The sequence below is a fragment of the Hyperoodon ampullatus genome (assembly GCF_949752795.1).
Source record: "Hyperoodon ampullatus genome assembly, chromosome: 2".
Lineage (NCBI taxonomy): Eukaryota > Metazoa > Chordata > Mammalia > Artiodactyla > Ziphiidae > Hyperoodon > Hyperoodon ampullatus.
Genome location: NC_136915.1, coordinates 30,677,455 through 30,700,141, shown reverse-complemented (window position 1 = coordinate 30,700,141; position 22,687 = coordinate 30,677,455). Strand labels below are relative to the sequence as shown.

General features: G+C 51.2%; 1 protein-coding gene across 1 annotated transcript in view; it reads left to right on the top strand.

The window, feature by feature from the left end:
* Nucleotides 1-22,687, top strand: part of GRIK3 (glutamate ionotropic receptor kainate type subunit 3) — a gene marked incomplete at both ends in the record, with an annotated part of 234,217 nt that overhangs the window by 199,949 nt on the left and 11,581 nt on the right. Inside the window, 3 exons of the mRNA XM_079696534.1 lie at nucleotides 11,714-11,937; nucleotides 17,813-17,931; nucleotides 20,271-20,488. Coding sequence (XP_079552660.1) covers nucleotides 11,714-11,937; nucleotides 17,813-17,931; nucleotides 20,271-20,488 — 561 coding nt within the window. The remainder of the gene's footprint in view (nucleotides 1-11,713; nucleotides 11,938-17,812; nucleotides 17,932-20,270; nucleotides 20,489-22,687) is intronic.

The following is a 22,687-nucleotide window of genomic DNA, read 5'->3' as shown; positions in this document are numbered from 1 at the left end:
CCACGAGTTGGCACGAGTGTGATCTCCTGGGGGTACAGGGTCAGGCCCCACACGGGCTCCTTGAACACCCCTGGCCTGGCCTCTTGCAGCCTTCTTTTCGGAGGCCGAGGAGTCCTGTCCTGGCTGCTCTCCCAGGCCTGTGAACAGAGAGGGGGAGGCGAGGATGAACGCCCTCCAGGCCACAGGAAGCCATTCATTCATTTTTTTTTTTTTTTTTAACATCTTCATTGGCGTATAATTGCTTTACAATGGTGTGTTAGTTTCTGCCGTATAACAAAGTGAATCAGCTATATGTATACATATATCCCCATATCCCCTCCCTCTTGTGTCTCCCTCCCACCCTCCCTATCCCACCCCTCTAGGTGGTCACAAAGCACCGAGCGGATCTTCCTGTGCTATGCGGCTGCTTCCCACTAGCTATCTGTTTTACATTTGGTAGTGTGTATATGTCCATGCCACTCTCTCACTTAAGCCATTCGTTCTTTTATCTCGAAGTTGTTACATCTCACTGGAGCATGTAAGGTGGTTTCCCTGTCTCATGGAGGCGGCTGGACCAAGATGGCTGAGACAAGGAACGGTCATGGCTAGCCCTGGCGTGTCTTCCCTTCCCTGTGAAAGAAGTAGCACTGCCCAGGTGTCCCTCTCTGTCGCCGTGTAACATTGAGAGCAGAGCAGAGAAGGTGGCACAGCTCCAAGGACCCATTTCCCCTCCTGACTCTTCTTCCAGACAGACAGTGCCTTTGGACTGTGCTGGCGCTGCCCGCACCTGGCGTGGGGCTGGGCACGCAGAGCAGGCATTGATGAATGAAGGATGTATGAATGAGCACGTGGACTTGCACACCATCCTCAGAGACACGGCTGTGGGGTCATGACTACTGAGCTTCCCGCCCAAGGTGTGCGAGCAGAGGGTCTGGTGTCAAGGCCGTGACTGACCCCGTCACGCACTGTGTCCCCTGCCTTCCAACCAAGAACCAGATCTTAGTTCTGGTCAGCATGCATTGGTCTTAGGAGGGGCCCCAAATCCCTGTTTGGGTGGCCAGGAAAGGCTCTGCCAAGCCACCTCCTTCAGGCTGCCCAGTGCACTTTGAAGCAAGGCATGCTGGGAGCTCACCTGGGGCAGGTCAGAAGCCTGGATGGGACAGGGCAGGTGAGGGCAGGGAAGCAGATGGACTGAAAAGGTAGCCTCTTGTCAGGGCAGCCAGGTTGCCCAGAGCAATGACTGAGGAGCTCTGGGGAAGCTTAGGATCTACCTGAAGATGACCAAGTAAGCAGGTGAGGGATGCAGGAAGGACTTGGGCTACATTGGGATTCACTGCAGGGCTGTCAGCTGCCGGGACCCAGCAAGCAGAGACTAGCCTGGGAAAGACCTGGAAAGAGCCTGGCCGGAGGTCAGGGTCCAGATAACCAGTGCAAGAAAGGACAAGGAGCAAGGCAGCAACAGAGCTGCAGGGATGAGGGGGTTACTGGAGGGAAACAAGGCTGGAGGAAGCAACAGGAACAAGCTGGCCCTCCCGCTGAGGATCATCCCTTCATTCTTTCCACAAAGCTTTATGGAACCCTCTCTCAGCCTGGGCTTCTGGAGGGCAGAGGCTGATGAGGCTCAGACGCTACTACTGCGTGGGTTGGGGGGGTGATGCCAGGGAGTCAGGGCATGGAAGAGGAGCAGAGGGGAGGGAAAGCCGATACGAGGACGCAGCATTGAGCTGGTCACCACTGAGTGCTCCTAATCCAAGTCTGCACCCCAGAAAAGCCTGACAAAGTGTGTCTCAGGACCACCTCTCGGGGTGAGGGGAAAAGGGGGAACAGGTTTATCCACTGGCACCTGACTTTCATGCATTTCTGGGTTTGACAGGGCAGGCATGGGAGCCAATCAGGGCCCTGCAGCAGCGTCCACAGGAAGTTATGGGGGGAAGCGGGGCAGGAGAGACAGGAAAGAAGGGGACAAGATGTGTCCAGGTGGGCAGCAGGTGAGATGCTGGCAGCTTGTGCCTGCATGAGGTTGGTCACGGCCAGAGGGTCTGACCTGGTGCATGAGAGGGGTGAGCCCAGCACAAATGACGGGCCAGACCCAGGGCGGTGACTGGAGATATAGGAGCAACCAAGGTCAACATGGTTCCTGCCCCTCTGGGAACAAGCAATGGATCAACCAAGTTAAATTTCATTAAAATTTTGATCGGTGCTGCGAAGAGGAATATGTACAGGGGACTTTGGGAGTGTAAAACAGGGAACTGACTCAGGCTTCCCTGCAGAGGTGACTCTGGAGCTGAGACTTGAAGAATGAGGAAAAGATATGCAGGGCTTAGATGGAGGTACCGACCTGGGTGGGGTCGCCGAGGTTGCTGAAGTCTCTGCCCTCATCAGGGGTCCTGCAAGGCTGGTAGGACCATGCCGGGGCAGACCCTGGGTGGACGCCGGCCTTGTGGACAGTCAGGGAGTGGGGAAGGGGGGATCTTACAGAGGTGCGAATGGAGGTGTGATGCATCCCCCATAGTGTGCCATGAAGCGGGGAACGCCAGCTGAGCTGTCCTGAAAGACAGCCCTGTGGGGACTCAGGAACTGGCCATTCTCCCAGGCCTGGGAAAGCCACGGGCTTCATGTTTCACTGCCGGGCATCCATTAGCTCAGGAAGCCTATGTGTGAAGCACGGGTACACGACCCCTTTGTCAGCACTTAGGAATTTTCTAGCACCTGTCCCATGTCTTTAGATACATATGGGCTGCTCCGAGGTTATCGGTGGCTACAGTGCTGATTGTTAAGTGTGGCGCTGGCCGGCTGGTGGGACAGCAGTGGACACCACCTGTGACTCAGGGTACCCTCCAAAAGAATTGCAGTGCCCCAGGCCCTGAAGGAGGGCTCGCTGGGTGATCTCGTCTAAACCTCAGAGCGTGGATCCAGCCAATGCTCCCCCTGATAAGGGATTCACTTGTTCATTCAATTTGTTCAGTTAAGCCTCATGCTAGGCACTGTGGATACAGTGTGAACTAAATGGTCAGGATCCCTTCCCTGAGCCTCAGGATCTTACATTCTAGTGGAGGAAACAGGCAGGCAGTAATCTATGAATGTATGAATAGATGTAACTATTCCGCAAGAGGAGTGTGGCCGGGTGAAAGAGCTTCCCTGGCTGGCAGACTGGCGCCTGAGCTGAGAGGCCCTGCGCATCAGAAACCAGTGGGGAGTCCTGGAGGAAGGTCCTAGAGACTTGTGAGAGGTGGGAAATGCCTTCCCTGTCCTCCTGGCCATCAGCATTCAGAGAAATCCAGGGAAGGGGTCTGGGTCATTTCTGGCTCCCTGGCGGGTAACAGAAAATGGTACATGAGGGACAGATGAAGGAGGACATAGACTTGGAAAGATGTCACCCAACATCAGCCATGGCCTTGAGACTGTGCACTCTGGTCTCCCAGCCTCCAGGTAGGCCGGCAGATGGGACGGGAAGACCTGGTCTCTAAGACGCCACCATTACCTCACTGTGTCCCACCTTCCAGCCAGGAAACAGACCTTGGTTCTGGCCTATATGCATTGGACCCAACCCCTGTTTACAAGGCCAGGAAAGGCTCTGCCTAAGTCCATTCTCCCAGCCTAGAACAGGGCACTTCAAAGCAAGGCATGCTGGGAGCTCACCTGGGGGGCAGGACAGAGTCCCGGATGGAGTGGGGCAGGCTTGGGGTGGAGGAAACAGATGGACCGCAGAGATGGCCCCATCCCCAGAGCAGCCAGGTCGCCCAGGGCTGCCACTGAGGATGCTGTGGAGCTGAAGATGTCACCAGGACCTGCCTGAGGAGAGCCATGAGGACTGGTGAGGGCTATCAGTGAATGCTAGGGACCACTGATAGGTCATAAGTAAGGGTACCCGTCAAGGACAAGGGCACAGGGTGCAGGGTCCAAACACTGGAGCGAGGCTGGTGAGAGACAGGCAGGCTGGGCTGGACCCCAGCAGACTGGCAGGGGTCATAGTGACCTCAGGAAGAATGGGGGTGCTGAACAGGGAAACAGAGGCCAAAGCTCAGCCCGTTAGGCTGGAGTAAGGGTTGATCAGGACTCTTGGGGGTACTTTGATGCTCAGTCTTCCAACACAACTTTACTGAGCCCCTTCTTTTTGCCTGCCTTTGTGCTAATCCTGGAGATACATCAGTGAGTGAAATAAATGTAGTCCCTGCCCTCCTAGAGCTTATATACCAGCAGAAGAGCTAGATATTAAGCAATGACTTATAGATCAACATTCATCTGTGGTAAGGGCATTGAGGACCAGCACAGGGGCTAAGGGAACGTACAACTGGGACCTCACAGCCCGTGGAGGGAGAGGGCTCCCTGCCCCCAGCTCCTTGGGCTTGGCTGGGCAGGGCCTCTCTGGGCAGATGCCATCTTCAGGGCCCTGTGGGATGGGGAAAGAGAGCCCCCAGAGACAGGAGATGGAGCCGTGGGACGTCCATCCCCAGGGCCCTGTGGGATGGGGAAAGAGAACCCCCAGAGACAGGAGATGGAGCCGTGGGACGTCCATCCCCAGGGCCCTGTGGCTATGAAGCAGGGAGGACCCACCCATCCTTCCTGGAGGACAGAGACACAGCTTGGAGCCTTTTGGGACTCAGGAATCACCAGTTCTCCAGGACAGGGAAAGGCATGGCATCATTCCTCACCATCAGGCCATGAGGTTGCTATCAGCTCAGGAAGCTGGCTTGTGAATCACAGGTGTTGGTAGTTGACCAACACTACCAACTGACTGGCACTCATGAATCTACTAGCACACGTTTCCCCTCTGTTCAGATGTGTGGGTTGTTAAGGCCGTTGGCTGCCAGGCTTATGTCCAGGGCCTTTCAAGGGGCACTGTGTTTTCTTAAGCTTCGAGAGGCCAGGGTTCATCAGCAGATACTGTCTGTGACTGGCTTTGCCCCCTTAGAAAGTGCCAGGTGCCCCAACCAGCTGGCTCTGAGGACACGCTTGCTGGGTGTCTCTCCTAAACCAGCAACACCCCATTCATTCAGTCCCCAAATCTCTACCGAGGGCCAGCTGTGAGCCAGACACTATGCTAGGTGGGGGGGAATACAATAGTGAAAAGACACAGGCTCAGGCCCGGCTCTCATGAGCTTATGGGCCAGTGGAGGGAGAAATCACCCAATACCTCTAAAATCACAAATATGATCAGTGCTAGGACTGCAAATACCTGGTGCTGTGAGAGTCATCACCAGGGATCCCTGATTTCACCTGGGGATTTTGTCTGTGGAATTGATGTTGGAGCTGAAATCTGAAGGAGAAGCAGGCATTAGCTCAACAAAGAGTTCAGAGAGGAAGAAGTTCCAGGTAGAGAAAAATACCGTGCAAAGGTCCTGAGGTGAGCATGGACTGGAGGGTCTGAAAGAAGCCAGTAGGAAGAGAACCAGGGGAAAACAAGATGGGAGGTAAGGCTGCAGAGGCAGGCAGGGCTAGATGTGCACTTCCCAATGCACTAGCCACCAGCCACATGGGGTTATTTAAATTTAAACTTAAATTAATTAAAATCAATTGGTTAAATTAATTTAAATTACTTTATTTAAAATTAATGAAATCAAAGTAGAAATTTAGTTCCTCAGTTATACAAGCCACATTTCAAGTTCTACATATGGCTAGTGGCTACCATATTGGACAGTGCAGGTACAGAACATTTCCATCATTGCAGAAAGTACTATTAGACAGCACCAGGTAGATCGTGAATGGCTTAATGAACCCATAATAAGATTTTTTTATCTGAAGGGCAGAGGGAAAAGCCTTGACATATATTAAGCAGCGTTGGGAATCAGGAAAGATTCCAGTTGGAGAAACAACACTTTGGGAAAAGACTGGAAGGTGAATTCCATGGATCCCCCACACCAGAGATGTGGGCAGAGAGCCAGCAGACAGAGCCCTGGGGACAAGTCCTGCCTATGTGGCAAGAGTGAGACTAGGTTTCTTGGGTGGCTTTGGCAGTAGAAGTACAAGGACCTGGAGAGAAGTTGGGGCGAATCAGCATGTTCTTGCAGCCATAGGGCTCCCAAGCCTAACCAGGTGATGTGAAGTGTATGCTGGGGAGACCCAGGCAGTCATGGTCAGAAGCCAGAGTCAAGTTCAGGTCTCTGGGAATGCAGCGTGGGCTCAGGCAGGGCAGGGTGGGCCCAACCGTAAAGCCTGCCTATCAGAATAGGACAGGTGCAGGGGCAGGGCTGGCAGTGGGAGGTGCAGGGAGTTGCATGCACCCTGCCCAGGGTCCTAGGTGGCACGTGTGAGTGTCCTAGGGCTGTCACAACAAATGACCACAAACTAGGGGGCTTAAAAACACAGAAATTTGGGCTTCCCTGGTGGCGCAGTGGTTGAGAGTCCGCCTGCCGATGCAGGGGACATGGGTTCGTGCCCCGGTCCGGGAAGATCCCACATGCCGTGGAGCGGCTGGGCCCGTGAACCAAGGCCGCTGAGACTGCACGTCCGGAGCCTGTGCTCCGCAGTGGGAGAGGCCACAACAGTGAGAGGCCCGCGTACCGCAAAAAAACAAAAAACAAACAAACAAACAAAAAACACAGAAATTTATTCTCTCTCAGTTCTGGAAGCCAGAAATCAGAAGTCAAGGTGTCCACAGAGTTGGTCCCTTTGGAGGGAGCATCTGTTCCAGGCCTCGCTCCTAGCTTCTAGTGTGGCTGGCAATCCTTGGCATCCTTGGCTCGAAGCGGCATCACTTCAGTCTCTGCCTCCCATCACATGGCCTTCTCTGTGTATATCCGTGTGTCCTCTCTTCTTCTTATAAGGACACTAGTCATTGGATTTGGAGCTCACCCTAATTCAGTATGACTTCATCTTAACTTGATGACTTCCACAAAGACCTAATTTCCAGAGCCTCTGGGTTGGTGGACACATGGAGATGTGGGGAGATTGGCACGCCCAGAGAAAGAGAGAAAGCATGGAAGCTCCGCACCCTTTCCTGCATAACTTTCCCTATGTATCTTCTTCATCTAGCTCTTCCTGAGTTCTATGCTCTTATAATAACTAGTAACGTTGAGTGGCTGCACCATTTTACATATCCACCCACAGCCTATGAGGCAGCCAGTTGCTTTGCATCCTTATCGCCACTTGGTATTATCAACATTGTTTTCTTTTGGCTCTTCTGATAGGTATGCAGTAGTATTAGGGGAATTTTAAACCACTTGGGGAGTGTTGCTAGGGGACATATGAGGGAAATACGGTGACACAGAGAGTCTGAATAAAAAACAGACTCATGCCAGGAGCCTTCCACAAGGCTGCACACTCAGGAGAGGGTGTTTGCACACTGATGGCTTTAGGGGCACTCAGCGGGAGTCAGGGAGAAACAGATCTATGCGGAAGTGGACACGCCCACTGAAGATAGAGAAAGCGTGTCCTCCCTAGGCACAGCCCCAGTTACGCTACCCAGGAATTTCTCCAAGGTTGTTTAGTCCCAGTGGCAATAATAAAATACTGTTTCAGGTGGCGGTGAGCGGGGGAGCCTATTTCCAAATAAGGCCACGTTCACAGGTACCCAGGGTTAGGACTTGAACATATTTGGGGAGGGGGTGCCCAATTCATCCCACACTGCACATGGCTGGTATGGTAGAGTGGTAAAACATCGGGGTCTGAGGTCACAGTGAACTGAGTCCAAGTACTGGCTCAGCCACTCACCAGCTTGGAAGGTGGCTATGCTCATCACTGTACCACGAATGCCACTGGCCACTCACCAGCTTGACCAAACCTCCTAGCCTGATGAGCCACAGTACCCTCACCTGGAATGTGGAGATCATGTATAGTGCCTCATGGGGCTACTGGGAGGGTCGCATAAGGTAATGTAGGTAGTACACTTAGCAATGCTTGGCGTATAAGAAGCATCTATGAAAGATAGTAGTTCTTACTCTTTTAACTATAGCAGGTCACAGTCAGCAAGCAGATGCCCTGGGGGATCCCCAACCAAGAGGCAGAGCACATAGATGGGGAATCTGGTGGAGACCATACTTGGGAATCCAAGTAGGCAGGTGCCAACTGGGCCACCAGACACAGGTAGCAAGCTGAGGCTTGCCAGGTTTCACTCTGGGGTATGAGGCTGTAGCATCTGACCAGCAGCCAAAGGGCCTGGATACTAAGGGCAGAAATGTGGAGCTGCAGCTAGTCATTCTTGCCTTCACTTCTGGTTGTGGAGACGTGGTAAAGCAAATGGTGCCAAATGACCTTATGCAAGCATGGAGGAGAGTAGCACAGCTGGAGCCAGGCGGGTCCTGACAGATTCTTGGTAACTGGAAAGCTGCTTATAGGGATGAAGTAGTGTCCTGGAAGAGCTGTCCTACCTGGTCCAGAGGTTTATTTTTTTTTTAAAGGTATGGAAAGGTCTCCAGTGAGGCAGAAGGGGCTAACAAATCACCCATAAGACCAATGAATGTGTTGCACAAGTCAGAGGTTTGGTTTGTTCAAGGACATGATTACTGTAAATATGAGAACAAAGACCTTGGACCTTCTGTGAGCTTCAGTTTCCCTCCATAAATAATACGGGTTGGAATAGATGTTGCTAAAGGTCTCTTGTCCAGCTCTGACAGCCTATGATTTTATGAATCATCCTCAAAGAAAACTTGCACAAGTGGGAAGAGCCTGCCAAGACTGGGCCTTTCATTCTGAGTAATGAACTGAAACAGCAAAGGCTTGACATCTGTTCAGCTCTTTCAAGGGAAGTTAGACAAAATAAGGCCTTTTTCAAGGGAACTCATAACCAACGGTGAAATGTAGTATTTCCTGCCTAAACCAAAACCAAAGTGGAGAACTCCAGCCTTCCTGAAGCCCAAGGGAGAACACACATCAAAACTTCCTGTGAAGAAGGTCAGGTTGACCAGTTGTCTTGCTCCTGTAGGCACAGGTGCCTTCCAACACCGTTAGAACCTGAGAGCAGAAAGGCTGGTGGGGAGATTCTGAAGGTTCTGAAACCATCTGGGGGAAGAAAGAGGGCCTCTGGCCCTGTGGTTGGCTTCCTCGCCACTCCTGGAACACTCCTGGTGGGAAAAGCATTGGCTGCAAACACACTGACCCCTCAGTTACTAACATTGTCATCCAACCTGCCATCAAAAGCCGAAGGAAGGTTTGCCACCATTGACCTTGAGGTTCTTCCCAAGAATCCACTCCAAGCCCCAGAAGCCATTCCCAGAGACCAGTTCCAAATGCATTCTGAACAGTGATGATGACTCTGGAGTCAGAACAGAGCCTCCCAAAGCAATGTGGGGCAGGGCTAGGGGAGGCCAAGTTCTAGAATGATGTCATGCCAACATTATAGAGGATCTGAGAAGTTCAGGACTGAAAGGGACCTTCCAGAATGTCCCACTCCAATTGGAGTCCTATCCACAGCCTCCAACAGGGGCCCCCTTCACCAGAAGCTCCATGAGAGCAGAACTGGGTCTCTTGCTCACCCGTGTACCCACAACTGGTGCACAGCAGGTCTTGAGCAAATACACATTAGTCCCCCTGCACCTTCCCTGACAGTTCTCTCTCCTTTTGTTGCTTTCCTTTGTGCACACCCTGAAATGAGAGGGCTCCAGGGAGCGAGGGTGGCAGCAGCTGCCTGTTTCTTCTTCCTCTGCCTTCAAAGCTAGGCAAGTTCCAACTCACACATTTAGAAGCTTACAAAAAGAAGGTCCCAGTATGAAACATCCCTTGTAATAGGCCCCTCCTCCCTGACTTTCCCAGGTTCTAAGATTCACCGAATCCTTGGGCTCCTAGTTTCAATAATCAGCCGTGGGGGCTGACATTAGAAGGAGAAACATTGGGGTTATGTGCCAGTGCCCCCCAGCCAGTGCCAGTGCCCCGCAGCCTGGAGCACCTGCAGAGTCATTTAGGAGCTGGGGTTCTACCCATACCAGTCCTCCCTGTCTTGAAGTTTCATTTCAACTTGGTTGCTGGTTCCTATTCTAGGATTGGTGAAGTCAGAGATGTGTTAATAGCTACCACTTAGAAAACAATTTGATTAACGTCTGTCTGCCCTACTAGACTGTAAGCCCCAGGAGGGCAGAAACCATGTCTGTCTGGCTCAGCTGCATATCCCTAGTGCTTAGTGGAGCTCACAAAACAATTAATTGTTTAAATACTCAATTAATTAATTAAGCTGGACCAAGTCAGTGGATGATTGCCTAGAGACTATTGTTTGGAAGGGGGTTCTCAGAGGCAGCTGCCGCCCTTAGCAAAAGGGTCTTTAGTGCTGGTCTTTAGGACTCAGCCTCCCTTTCTGTCCTGCCCCACCCGAGGAAGGGAAGTGATAACTTGGTTCACATTCTGGTATGTAAATATCCACAGGAGCCCAAGGCACAGCCTCTCAGAGGGACACATTATTAGTTAACAAATATTGCAAAGGCTGAGATGGGGCTTGGGAGTAGAGAAACAAAGCAGTGAATCAGCCACAGTCCCAACTGCGCTTAGCAACTCACAGGTAAATAGGCAGATATGACAAAAAGACACATGGCTGCACATACTGCCATTTCAACTGAGCAGGTTAAGACCTTACCATGGGACAGCGCAAGCTTCATGGGAGTTTCTAATTGGAGGATATCAGGGAGGGCTTCTTGGAAGGCATAGCATATGCAAAGGAATATGGAAGGCGGTGAGAGTTAGACAGCAGGAAGAGACATTCTCAACAGGGCACAGTGTGTGCAAAACACGGAGGTCAAGAAGGTAATGTGGTAAACGGGAAGCAGTTCAGTGGGGCCTTGTGCAAGAGGAGAGCAGTGAGGAAAGCCTGCAAAGATGGGAATGAGAGATTGTAGATTTTTAGTCAGAAAAAGCTCAGACCAGAGATACAGACCTTTAATTATTCCCCTTGTTATAATTGTGATGGGCTAAGATTGATCAACTTATGGACATCCCTAGCCTCTTCCCCAATCCCTTCCCTTCCTCCTCTGCTCTGTTCTCTTGCCTCCCCTCTCCTATTAAAGAGGACTCTGGGGCTTCCCTGGTGGCACAGTGGTTGAGAGTCCACCTGCCGATGCAGGGGACATGGGTTCGTGCCCCAGTCCGGGAAATGCCCACATGCCGCGGAGCGGCTAGGCCCGTGAGCCATGGCCCTTGAGCCTGCACGTCCGGAGCCTGTGCTCCGCAACGGGAGAGGCCACAACAGTGAGAGGCCCGCGTACCGCAAAAAAAAAAAAAAAGAGGGCTCTGAATTTGCCTGTTTAGTTTCTTCCCCACCCTTTCCCTCCAGAGAGAGTATTATTTTTGCCCAACTGGTTTTTGGGGCTTTGAGGATATATAGAATATCCAAAATGGGGTGAAGCGTGCAAGAAGTAGATAGGAGAGGGAAATAGATATAAATAAGGGTTGCTGTGGATTCTGTGTCCTTTTCATGACCTTTGATAGTCACAAAGAAAGAACACCAGCTATTTTTAAATGTTTGAAGATTGCTGAACTGTATTTGAAAGGCACCATTTTGAGAATGGACCACATGGGTTACAGCTGCAATAGGGTTCCATTCTCTGCATGTTGCTACCACTGTCCTCTTCCTCGAGGCCATGAGCTTTTGGAGAACAGGGGTTAGGTCTCATTCATTATTGTCTCCCAGCACTCTGGGCATGGCCTGGCCCAGAAGAAGGGTTAGTAAATATTGAAACTAAAGAGTGGTGAAGTGATCCAGGGCTCAGGCAACAGACTCCACTTCACTGCCTCGTCTCTCCTCCCTTCAAGAAGGGGTGTTCTGTCCCCTGCTAGTCTTAGGCTCTGCTCATAGTCTGTCTGTCTCTCATTGCAGAAGGCAGATCTGGCTGTGGCCCCCCTGACCATCACCCACGTCCGCGAGAAGGCCATCGACTTCTCCAAGCCCTTCATGACCCTCGGTGTGAGCATCCTCTATCGCAAGCCCAATGGCACCAACCCCAGTGTCTTCTCCTTCCTCAACCCCTTGTCCCCAGACATCTGGATGTACGTGCTCCTCGCCTACCTGGGTGTCAGCTGTGTCCTCTTTGTCATCGCCAGGTAAGGGCACTGCCTTGACCAGAGGTCTGGCCCAGGGTTAGAGGCTCAGGGAGCCAGGCAGGTCCCCCCATCCTCAGCAATGGGCACAGAAGGCCCAGGTTCAGGCCACTGCTGTACCTGCTCCTGCCTCCCTCTGTGAGGCTCAGATCCTTTCATATCCCTCAGGGATCATTCCATGGCCTCTGAGCTTGAATCCCCCAGTCTTCACCCTGGTCTGCGTCCATGACTCTGAGAGGCAGCAGTTGTATCCCAGGTCCTATGAGCAGGAGAGGTTAAGTCACTGCCCAAGGCTGCACCACCTGGGCCAGGCACCCAGTACAGCAGACCCAGGCACATTGGGTGGCCCAGCAGGTAGCTTGAAACTTGGCAAACAGACTGTGTCCATCCAGTCCACAACAGCAGGGGGAACAATGCCACATAAACTCACACGCATGCACACATGCAGAAACTTGGCACACGCACATACCTGCCTCTAACATGTACTAGCAATACCCTTGTATATTTAGTTGTTCACATGAGGAAGACACAGCACATCCTTACTGGTGGGTGGTAGGGAGAGGTCACTAGGAAACAGGTTTAGCTCAGTGTTTACTGAGCTCCGTCTGTGTGCCAAGCACCATGCTCTGTGCTTTACAGCCAATTATCTTAGTTAATTCTCACAGCCTCCCATGAAGGGGAGACATCTGGACTCAGAAAGGCTCAGTACTCGCCAAGGCCATCCTAGCAATTAGGGACACATCCGGCTAGTGAACTCAGGTCACCAAGTGTTTTATCTGCAACCCACATCTCTGGCCACCTGGACATCTGTGTTCTGTTCCCGCCCCAAGTTGGTGGCTCCTGGGCCCTGGGCCCTCTGCCTCCTGCCTCCTGCCTCCAGGCTCCAGCCCCAGCCCCTGCCCCTGCCCCTGCCCTGGTTCTTTTTTCTCTAAATTCTAACACGGTGTGAAGCGAGACTTCTCCAGAGAAGCAGTTTGAGATCCAAGGACTTGGTGTTTCGGCCTTTTTCTCTCCTGAGTCTTCTTTGAAAGCCTTCCCCCAGCCCTGCTTCTTTTCACTCCCTCCTCCCACACAGAGACAGACCAAAGGGAAGGATGTGAGAGAGGAAATTGTCCTGCCTCCGAAGCTCTTTGCTGCCGGCAGGCCTGGTGCTGCCTGCCTGCTCGCCCAGCCGGCAGCCCAGCCTGCCACAGAGAGACCTTCATTAAGCCTCTTGTCTTTAATGGTCTAACAAGCCTTTGAAAGCCAGGAGCCATTCTCCAGAGCTCTCACCATAATTTTAGCAGCTCCAGCCGGCCTCTTGGCTCCCACCCCCTTGCAAACAGCTGGAGCTTTTCCAGCATCAGCTTTGCTCATTTGATGTGCCTCCCATCCCCCTCTAATTCCTGGCCTTTCATCAGCTGCTGGCAGCCAAACCTCCTTCCCACCCACTACCTCCTGGCCAGGCAGGTAGGAGCCCCCCTCCCAAGGTTAGGCTGGGAAGACTTTCTGGAAGAGATGGGATTTCTGGAGCTGCTGGAATGACACAGGATGCCAGAGAGAGAGGAGAGGGACAGGGGTCTTGGCCACAGAGCCATGAACAGCATCGTAGGACAGTTGTCACACAGTGTAACACTCTGACAACACAATTCACACCCATCCTGTCAAATCCTTACAGCAGTCCTGTGAGGTCAGTACAATTATCTCCACTCTACAAAAGCAGAAACTGAGGCTCACAGGGGTTAAGTCTTTGCCCAAAGTCAGAAAGCCTTTCCGTGCAGTGTTAGGCTTCAAACCAAGACTTGCCCGACTTTAAATCAGGGGTGGCACACACAGGAAGCATGAGGGAGTGAAGCAGGCTGGGTGGTAGGCGGCAGGGAGTAGTGGGGACTGAGGCAAACTTGAGCACACACGTGGAGAAAAGGGGGACTACCACTCAGCTCCAACGGACCGTGCTAAACAGGAATACAGACCAGTGCTGTGGGGTTCATGATTTTAGAGAGAGGTTCAGATTTTCATGTGAAGCCTCATGGCTTTTATAAGTAGCCACTAATTTGATGTTTTACAATCCTGTTGAGGTCGAGCACAGCACGTCTGTACTGTGGACGTGGCCCTCTGTGCCCTCCCTTCCATGTGGCCTGTGTCCTTTGGACCACTCCTTGCTGGCTGCCAGAGAGCTGGACACAGCTGCCCAAGAGATGGGTGGGCAGGTGCCCAGGCCCCCTCCAGGCAGCTCCAGCAGGGCACAGTGCTGTCCATCCTAAAAACTGGCCTGACCTGTGCCTGTCTAGCATCAAGGGTCCAGGCATTGACCAAGGCATTTCTCTGCCACCAGGATATTCTGCTTCATGCTCAGTGAGAAAAAAGGAAGGGAGGGCGGATGCTTCTCACCACAAGAGAGCAGGACAGTTGGCACTCATGACGAGGAGATGATCCTAAGTGCCTGACCCCAGAGGTAGGGCTGAGGGTGAGCCGCCAGTCCAGCCCCCAGGAGTCACATTCCGGCCAAATCCAGTACAGATGAGAGTGCCAGGGAAGAGATGGTCCTGGTCAGTCAGTGCTCTGTCTGCCCTTCTACCCAGGGGCCGGTGTTTAGCCTTCTCCCCCGAGGGGACACAGAGTATCTCCAGGTCAGCCTCTACCAGCTCCGACTTACTTGCAAGACTGAGAGAACCCGTTGTAGCCACAAGGCATAAATCCGAGATCCATCATTCACTTTGGTGGCACCTTCCAGCACCCATCCCACTCCTCTTCCCTCCTGTGGCCTTGGAGTTCAAATCTGGGCCTTTCCACCCACTGACTGCAAGATTGCAGTCACCTAGACTGCTCCAAGCCACCTCCCCACCTGTAAAGTGGGTGCCTGCTGCATTGTCGGCCTCTCGAGGGGTAGTGAGGACCCAGGTCTATAACAGTACTTGATAACCAAGAGGCCCATTTGAGACCAGTTATTTTTATCATGGTAAGCAATTCCACCTCTGGGAATTTATCCTGTTGAAAGTCACCACTGAGCCCCACTTTACAGTTCCCCCAAATCTAGAAAGGCTTCTCAGCAAAGCCCTAGACAAGGCTGCCCTTTGGCCTAGGTACCCACAGAAGTGTGGCCAAGGATGTTTCTTTCAGCAGAGTGTACCACAGTGGAAAATAGGGCCAGCCTAAGTGCCATCAAAGAGGAATGGTTAAAAACACCTATTGACTAAAAACATGATACAAATGATCTTATTGACAAAACATAAATAGACTCACAGACATAGAAAACACACTTAGGGTTACCAAAGGGGATGGTGGGGAGGTGGGGGGGAGAGATAAATTAGGAGTTTTGGGTTAACACATACACACTACTGTGTATAAAATAGGTAAACAACAAGGACCTACTGTATAGTACAGGGGACTGTACTCAGTAGCTTGTCATAACTTATAATAGAAAAGAATCTGAAAAAGAACATATATGGAATTGAATCACTGTGCTATACACCTGAAACTAACATGACATTGTAAATTATACTTCAATTTAAAAATGTATTTAAAAAACACCTATTAATTAGTTATAGAGAATAAAGGGGATCAGGAAGGACTGATCTGGAAAGAGGCTGGTGACTTACTGAGTGAAAAGCCAAGATCTAAGACACTATTATGATATATGATATGATTTGTTTGTGTGTTAAAAGATTATCACATATATCATATATATACTTTGTATATGTGTGTGTACATTAAAAAAGCAGGGCTCATGAGAGTTCATCAGAAATCATCTTTACTTTGTCTCTCACCCACCTTCCAGTGCGTTCAGAGGTGAATTTCTTTGCCCCAGTGAGAGCTCTGCCAGGACCTGTCACTTTTGGCTTGCTTCCAGAGCTCAGAAACCCCAGGTCTCTCTCTAAAGCACAAACACACTGTTTCAACTCAAAAGTTAGAAGGCTGAGTCCAGTATAGTCCTCAACATTTCTACCCTCATTCACAGATCAGACTTCTCCCCTCACCCCCATGTAGGCCCCCTTTGGCAGTGCCTCCTTGGTCGGCCCACTCCCCCGCTCAGCACCTTGTCCTCTAGCAGCCCCTGCTCCATGGCTTCTCCCTGTTGGAGTCCCATCGCCCTTCTCGGATAGGAGTCAAGGTGGATCTGGGCAGGATCTCTCTTCTACATGGGCCCATCTGGTCCAGGGAAACGTCCTTAGCCCTGGCCATGTCTGGGCCTGCAGACCAGTGCCGTGCAGCAAGGACTCACCCTCCTGCCTCACCTAAGAAGCACGCGTCAGCCCGACCCCTGCCCTCCAGACTTCCCAGGTGGTGTCCACCACATCCGCTCCTTCCAGAGCCACCCCCGAGCTCCCCCAGCCACCCTGTGGAAGCTACTCTCCCTAGACTTCAATGCAGGGGCCCCTGAACACACAGCTCACCAAAGGCTTTCTCTAAAACCCTTCTCACAACAGTCTCTCATCTCTACTCTCTTCATCCTCTGTCTCTTTCTTGTGGATTTTTAGAGCCTCTAACCAGCTCATGGTCATTCACTTTGAAAATCCCCATCTTGGTTTGAAGGCTCACTTTGCAATTTCCTATCTGGAGGATCTTCCTGCTTTGTGAAAACAAAATTCTTCTCATGTGAGCATTGGTGATCAATGTTTAATTTACTAAAGCTTTTAGAAGGGGGATGGAAAGTCACAACATCACACTTAAAGCTCATCACACTTTAAAAAACAAAACAAAATTCTATCAGACATGTCTCTCCTTCCGGGTCTCTCATCTCAGCATCTGACCCCACACCAGCCACTCCAGTCACCCCAGTCACTGCAGCCACTCCAGCCTGGTGGGGACTTTCTCTCAATCTCTCCAGAGTGTTCCAGCTTCCTCCAGCTTACATTTCCAATTCCTCAACTGGAATTCACACAGTAAACAAAGACCCCTCCAGTTATCAGAACTTCTCTTCCTTAGAAGGCAGTGGGGAGTTTTAAATAATATTTTTTCCTGTCATGCATGTATTTGCATATTCAGAGAGAAAAATCTGAAAAAAATATATAACATATTGTTTTTCCCAGGGCGTGGGATCATGGTGTACTTTCACTTTCTCATTGTATTCTGTACTGTTTGACTATTTTGTGAAGAGTGTATTTTACTATTTTTCCATTTTAAGGTTTTTTAAAGTATACAAGTAATTCAAAAGCCTGTTCTCATTTTTCAAAATTCATGTAATACATACAAAGCAACAGGCTTCCATGAAATTTCTTCTGCCATTCTAACAACCCCTCCTGAGGTAAACAGTGATTTTTTTTAGATATGGATCCTTCCAGACTCTATATGCATTTATATACAAATGTACATAAGTAGGTATGCAACTATGTGTTCAGGAATCTATTTATACAGATGTGATCATATTGTTCTTATTTTTATCACTTTTTTAAAAAAAACCAAACAATATGTGTTGAAGATCTTTCCCTGTTGGCACATCTCTTCTAACAGTTGCGTGATATTTCAAAGTACGATTGTGGCATAGTTTATTTAATCATTCCTCTATTGAAGGACATTTAGGTTTCCAGTTTTTCGCTATTACAAACAATGCTTTGATAAACACCCTCACACACTTCTCTTTGTGCTCCTGTGGGAGTGTTTTTTCTAGGATGGATACTGAGTTGCAGAATTGCTAGGTTGAAGGGCATGTGCACTTTTAATTCTAAGAGATACTGCTGAATTACTTTTATCACCAGAAAAGGGCACTAACAATAAAGAACGAGAAGCAAACTGGCCCTGGTTTCCCATTCCCTGCCTTCCCAGCAGAACGATGAGGGAATTGATGCTAAAGTTGTCGGCATATCACTGATTGCTAAACCGCCGGCTTGTGTGGCTTGGACACTCCTTCCCTCCCGTCTCCCCGTAGCCTCGCCTCATTACCCCCCTCTTTCTGCTGCAGGTTCAGCCCTTATGAGTGGTATGATGCTCACCCCTGCAACCCTGGCTCCGAGGTGGTAGAAAATAACTTCACGCTGCTGAACAGCTTCTGGTTTGGAATGGGGTCCTTGATGCAGCAAGGTATGTGTGCCCTCCCCAAGCAGCCTCCTCTCCAGTGTCAGCAGAGCCAGCCCCACCCTCCAGGGCAGCCTCAGACCTGCCAAGCCCTCAGAAGGTTGGAGACACCTGGTTGCTCAGGTGTGTGCCCTTTCCCAGGTCCCCAAGCTCCATCACTACTGTGGCTGGACCGGCTCACGGTCTGAGGCTGAAGCATATAAGCCACGCCCACCTGTGGCATGCAGGGCTCATCCCCAGCCCCTCCTGCTCCAGCTGCAATGGACATACAGCATCTTGTCTGCTGGGGCCAACCCCACCGATGGCCTCACCACCGCAGAATCTGGCCGAGCAAAGTTGGGCTGAGGATGAGGGGAGACTGGAGGCAGGGAGGCTGGGTGGGAGGCTACTGCAGGAATGAGATGATGATACCTGAGCCGGGGTAGTGGCCATGGGGCTGGAGGACAGAGATGGACTATGAAAACTTCAGAATGTAGCGGGAACTGGACTCTGGGGAGCCTGGTAGTCGAAAAGGGCATGTCTGAGGTGGGGACATTAGCCTCAGTGCATCAGAGCTGGTAAACACAGAAGGACGCCATTTTTTCTTACATCCTCTTGAGGGAGGGTTGGGATACTGCACCTACCCCCGGCTGGTAGCCCATCTTTTGGAAAGATTTGCACTTGCTCAAATACCTCAGAAAGCAGAGTACCTGCAAGGAGCATAGTGCAGGAACACCAGGGGCTGGAGGGCAAGCACAGGGGGAGGGAACCCCAGCCAGGAAAGACCCCCAGAAGAACCCCACCCCCAAGCCCTGATGGCCAGGAGCCAAGTGCTCATTGCCTCTGCCTGAGTTAGGGTCCCACAGAGGGCACCAGGGAGGGAAGGAGATCCAAGGGGCAAAGAATGTCTGTCCCTCACTCATCTGTATGTATCCTCAAGGCCCAGCACAAACCCTGGTCCTCAGTAGATACATACTAGCAAATGCCAAAGGAATGAATGACTGATGTTATCTCCATGTCTCCTGAGTCCCCACTACATGCCAAGCCCTGCACTGGGCACTTGAATGAAGGACCCTGACCTGAGCGAACTCCCAGCCACGACAGAGGCCAGGTCAGGGACCCAACAGAGCCTGGCAGAGCTCACCAAGCAAACAACTTAAAATAAGTCATTCTCCCTTTGGGGGCAACTCTAGCCCCTTGCTTGGGGGAGGGCCAGGCAGCTGAAGCTGGGGGTGGAGGCGGGGGCGTGGTCTCCAGCAGCTGGGAAGTGACAGGCAGCTTTAGAGGGAAGTGCCTCTTTCTGTCCCCACCATTAATGAGTGTCCTGAAGCCTCACCTTGCTTCTTCATTCATCGTCTTTGTTCACTGACAGTTGGGAAGGACCTGGAGGCCCCTCAATGCAGTAATAGCTTCCCTTTCACCTCCTGCTGCTATTCAAAGCACTGGCCCCTGATGTATTCCCCACAAGGTTTTGATTAGGAGGGAGAAAAATAGTTATGTATTTGAAAAACTCTCCCTTGAGTGATTTCTTTGAGAAAAAAATTCATCCATATCAAAGCAGACGCTTTTCAGATGGCAGGTCCAAATATTGTGGAAAGTTCAGGAGTCACTTGCTATTTAAATCCCTTGAAAGCCACCTAGTTAATTACTTCAGTTAGAAGGTTTCAGCCAAATTGTGCTTGGCACCCAAGGTCGGGGAGGAGGAGTGATCTATTTCGGCAAAGAGCTTCAAAAAATGTTGATTTTTCTCCTCCTGCAAAGCATCCTATAGCAATCTTATATTTGTATACCACTTGTATTTCCAACACAGTTCCTCCTCAAATTATATCATTACAGCAGCATTGTGGTGTTTGCGTGAGGTTGGGACAGAGGAAGGACGATGCTTTACAGAGTCCCAGAGAGGGAAGTTGTCTGGCACATGATCACACAGAGAACTGAAGAACTAAGAGCAGGATTCACTCAAGACTTCCAGGTGTTCAGAACCTGGGACCACACAGGTGGTTCACAGATAGGCATCAGAGGGTCTGACAAGCCTGTGAAATGTTGTGCATATGTTTTTCTCGAGCAGTGGTTCTTAAATTTTAGCCTGCATCAGGATCACCTGGAGGGCTTATCAAAGCCCAGATTGCTGGGCCCCACCACTAAGCTACTGATTCATTAGGTCCTGGGGTGGGGCCTGAGAATGTGCATTTCTAACAAGTTCCCAGGTGATGCTGATGGTCCAGGAACTACACTTTGATAACCACTGGTCTGGGGAAGAGGTCTCAGCTGTTACTAGATTGTCAGTGGAGTCTGTCCCAGGGGACCAGAGCAACCCTGGTCTGAGCATTGTCAGGGACCATCAGTCTCCTCCTCCCTCCTCCCAGGGTCTGAACTGATGCCCAAAGCCCTGTCCACGCGCATCATTGGTGGCATCTGGTGGTTCTTCACGCTGATCATCATCTCCTCCTATACGGCCAACCTGGCTGCCTTTCTGACCGTGGAGCGCATGGAATCGCCCATCGACTCTGCCGATGACCTGGCCAAGCAAACCAAAATTGAGTATGGGGCTGTCAAGGACGGGGCCACCATGACCTTCTTCAAGGTGAGACCTTCTCCCTCCCTTCACTGTCCTTCCCTAACCACACAGAGCCAAAGGACCAGAAATCCCCAGGGCTCCGCCCATTCCCGTTTGGGACCAGTTGACTTTGGGGAGCTGTAGTGATGTGGCCATCTGGATTGGTCCCAGCACAAATCCTAGAAGTTTCCATACCTGAGACAAGCAGCATGAATATGCTGTGTTTCCTTAAATCATCGGAGGAGGACAGGTGGAGAGAAGAGGCTGGAAAAGGGGGAAGGAGAAGCATGGCCCAGACACACAAACAGGCCCTGGGGCCAGGGGGCTCCCTGCCCTTGGCTTTGCGTCTCAGCAGCCTCCACTTCCAAGAGGCTGGCCTGGGCTTGGGGTGAGCTCTCCACCACTGAGAGAGCAGCAGGGGGAGCATCCTCTGGGGAAGGAAGGAGGCTTAAAACTTGAACAAGCATTTACAAGCATTCCTTAGCATATTACACTTGTGGAATGCTGGTGTCCATGTAAAGCCCCTGTCTGGCTGCTCAGGTTACTGCTCTCATGGGGATCTGGCCATGACTTGGCTGCACCCTCCTGTTTTGTAAACCGTTGGCTTAGTTCCTTACTGTTTTTTCACCTTCTCCTAGAGTAGCTGAGGGTTTAGGAAACTGAGTGACCCTGACCGTCAATAGCTGTAAATGTTCTTCTGGAAATTAAAGTAATAATAACTACAGCTACCACCACTGAGCGGTCACAGTGGGCCAGGTGCTCCGTGCTTGGTCTCATTTAATCTTCGTGATAAATCCCCTGAAGTAGGTACTGCAATTGTTTCCACTTTACACATGTGGAAACTAAGGCTTGGAGCATTAAGCGGGTTGTCCAAGAACTCACAGCTGAAGGAGCCCGAGGCTGGCCTAGGCCTACCTTTCTCCAAAGCCCATGTTCTGAGCCACGGTTCTCAGACTTGAGTATGTGTCCAAATCACCTGGAAGGCTTGGGGAACCCCCAGATTGCTGGGCCCCACCCCTGAAGTTACTGATTCAGTAGGTCCTGGAGGCCTGAGAATGTGCATTTCTAATGAGTTCCCAGGTGAGGCTGAGACTGCTGGTCCAGGGCCCACCCTTTGAGGACCACTGCTCTAATGATTTCTCAGGAACTGTCAGGATCTGGGAATTCTGTGGTTATGGGTCCATTCATTCATGTATTTGTTCAGTAGTCAATTGCTGTCAATCAGTCTGAAAGCCTGGGGTGTTTTGCTTTCCTCCGGGCCCTGGTTCCCCATCCCCCAGCCCTTGCCTCCTTCCAGGCTAAGCCTCTGAGTGATAGATTGAGCCTCCAGTGGGGCCTGAGGAAGGACAGAAAGAAGGGGTTGGGTGGGAAAGCCTTCTACCTCCTGGGCATGGAGCCCCAGTAGCACTCCCCCCGGCCCTGGCCTCCCCTGTGCCTCTTCTTAAGGGTAGAAGCAGCTGCTTAGTGAAGAGCAAAGAGAGAGGAAACAGACTCCCCTCTGGGATGTTGCTTCTGGCAAACTGGGTCTTCCTACAAGGTCACCACCATGTATTTAGAGTGTGGGGAAGACAAAGCATTGTCATAAGCACACTAGGGGCTCTCTGGGACCCGGTGTATGTATTCATGAGGGCGAGCAAGTATGTGAGTATGTGAATGCCTTCACGTGCGCATGTAGCGGTATATAACGTGTGAATGCACATTCATGTATGTATGTGTGCACACGTGTGCCCATGCACAAGAGTCAGCCTGTCTGGGTGCTTGTGTGTCTTTATGCTTGGACATGTGTGTCTGCATATATGTACTGACCAGCATATGTGTGCATGTGTCTCTGTGATCTGGGCATGTGGATATGTGCCTATGATTGTTTACAGGTGTGTGCCAGTGTCTACATGGATATGTAGGTGGAGAGTGCACGTGTCTGTCTGCTTAAATGTCCCAACAGGTGTGCTTAGGTAAGTGTGAGTGGGGGGATGGGCATGTGTGCATGTGCGTGTGTGTGTGTGTGTGTGTGTGTGTGTGTGTGTGTGTGCTGAGCCTGCTTCTGCCTATCCGCAGGCTATGGCCCAGCCCTTTGTGCCAGAGCATCCCTCATGCATTACAGATGAGCCCGTCTCTAAGCAGGGCTCCCAATCAAAGGGAAGCAGCATAAATAAGCCCAGTGCAGGCTCATTGCCACTGATTGGATGCCCTTGCCTCCCTCCATGCTAAGATGCTCAGATTGGCTTC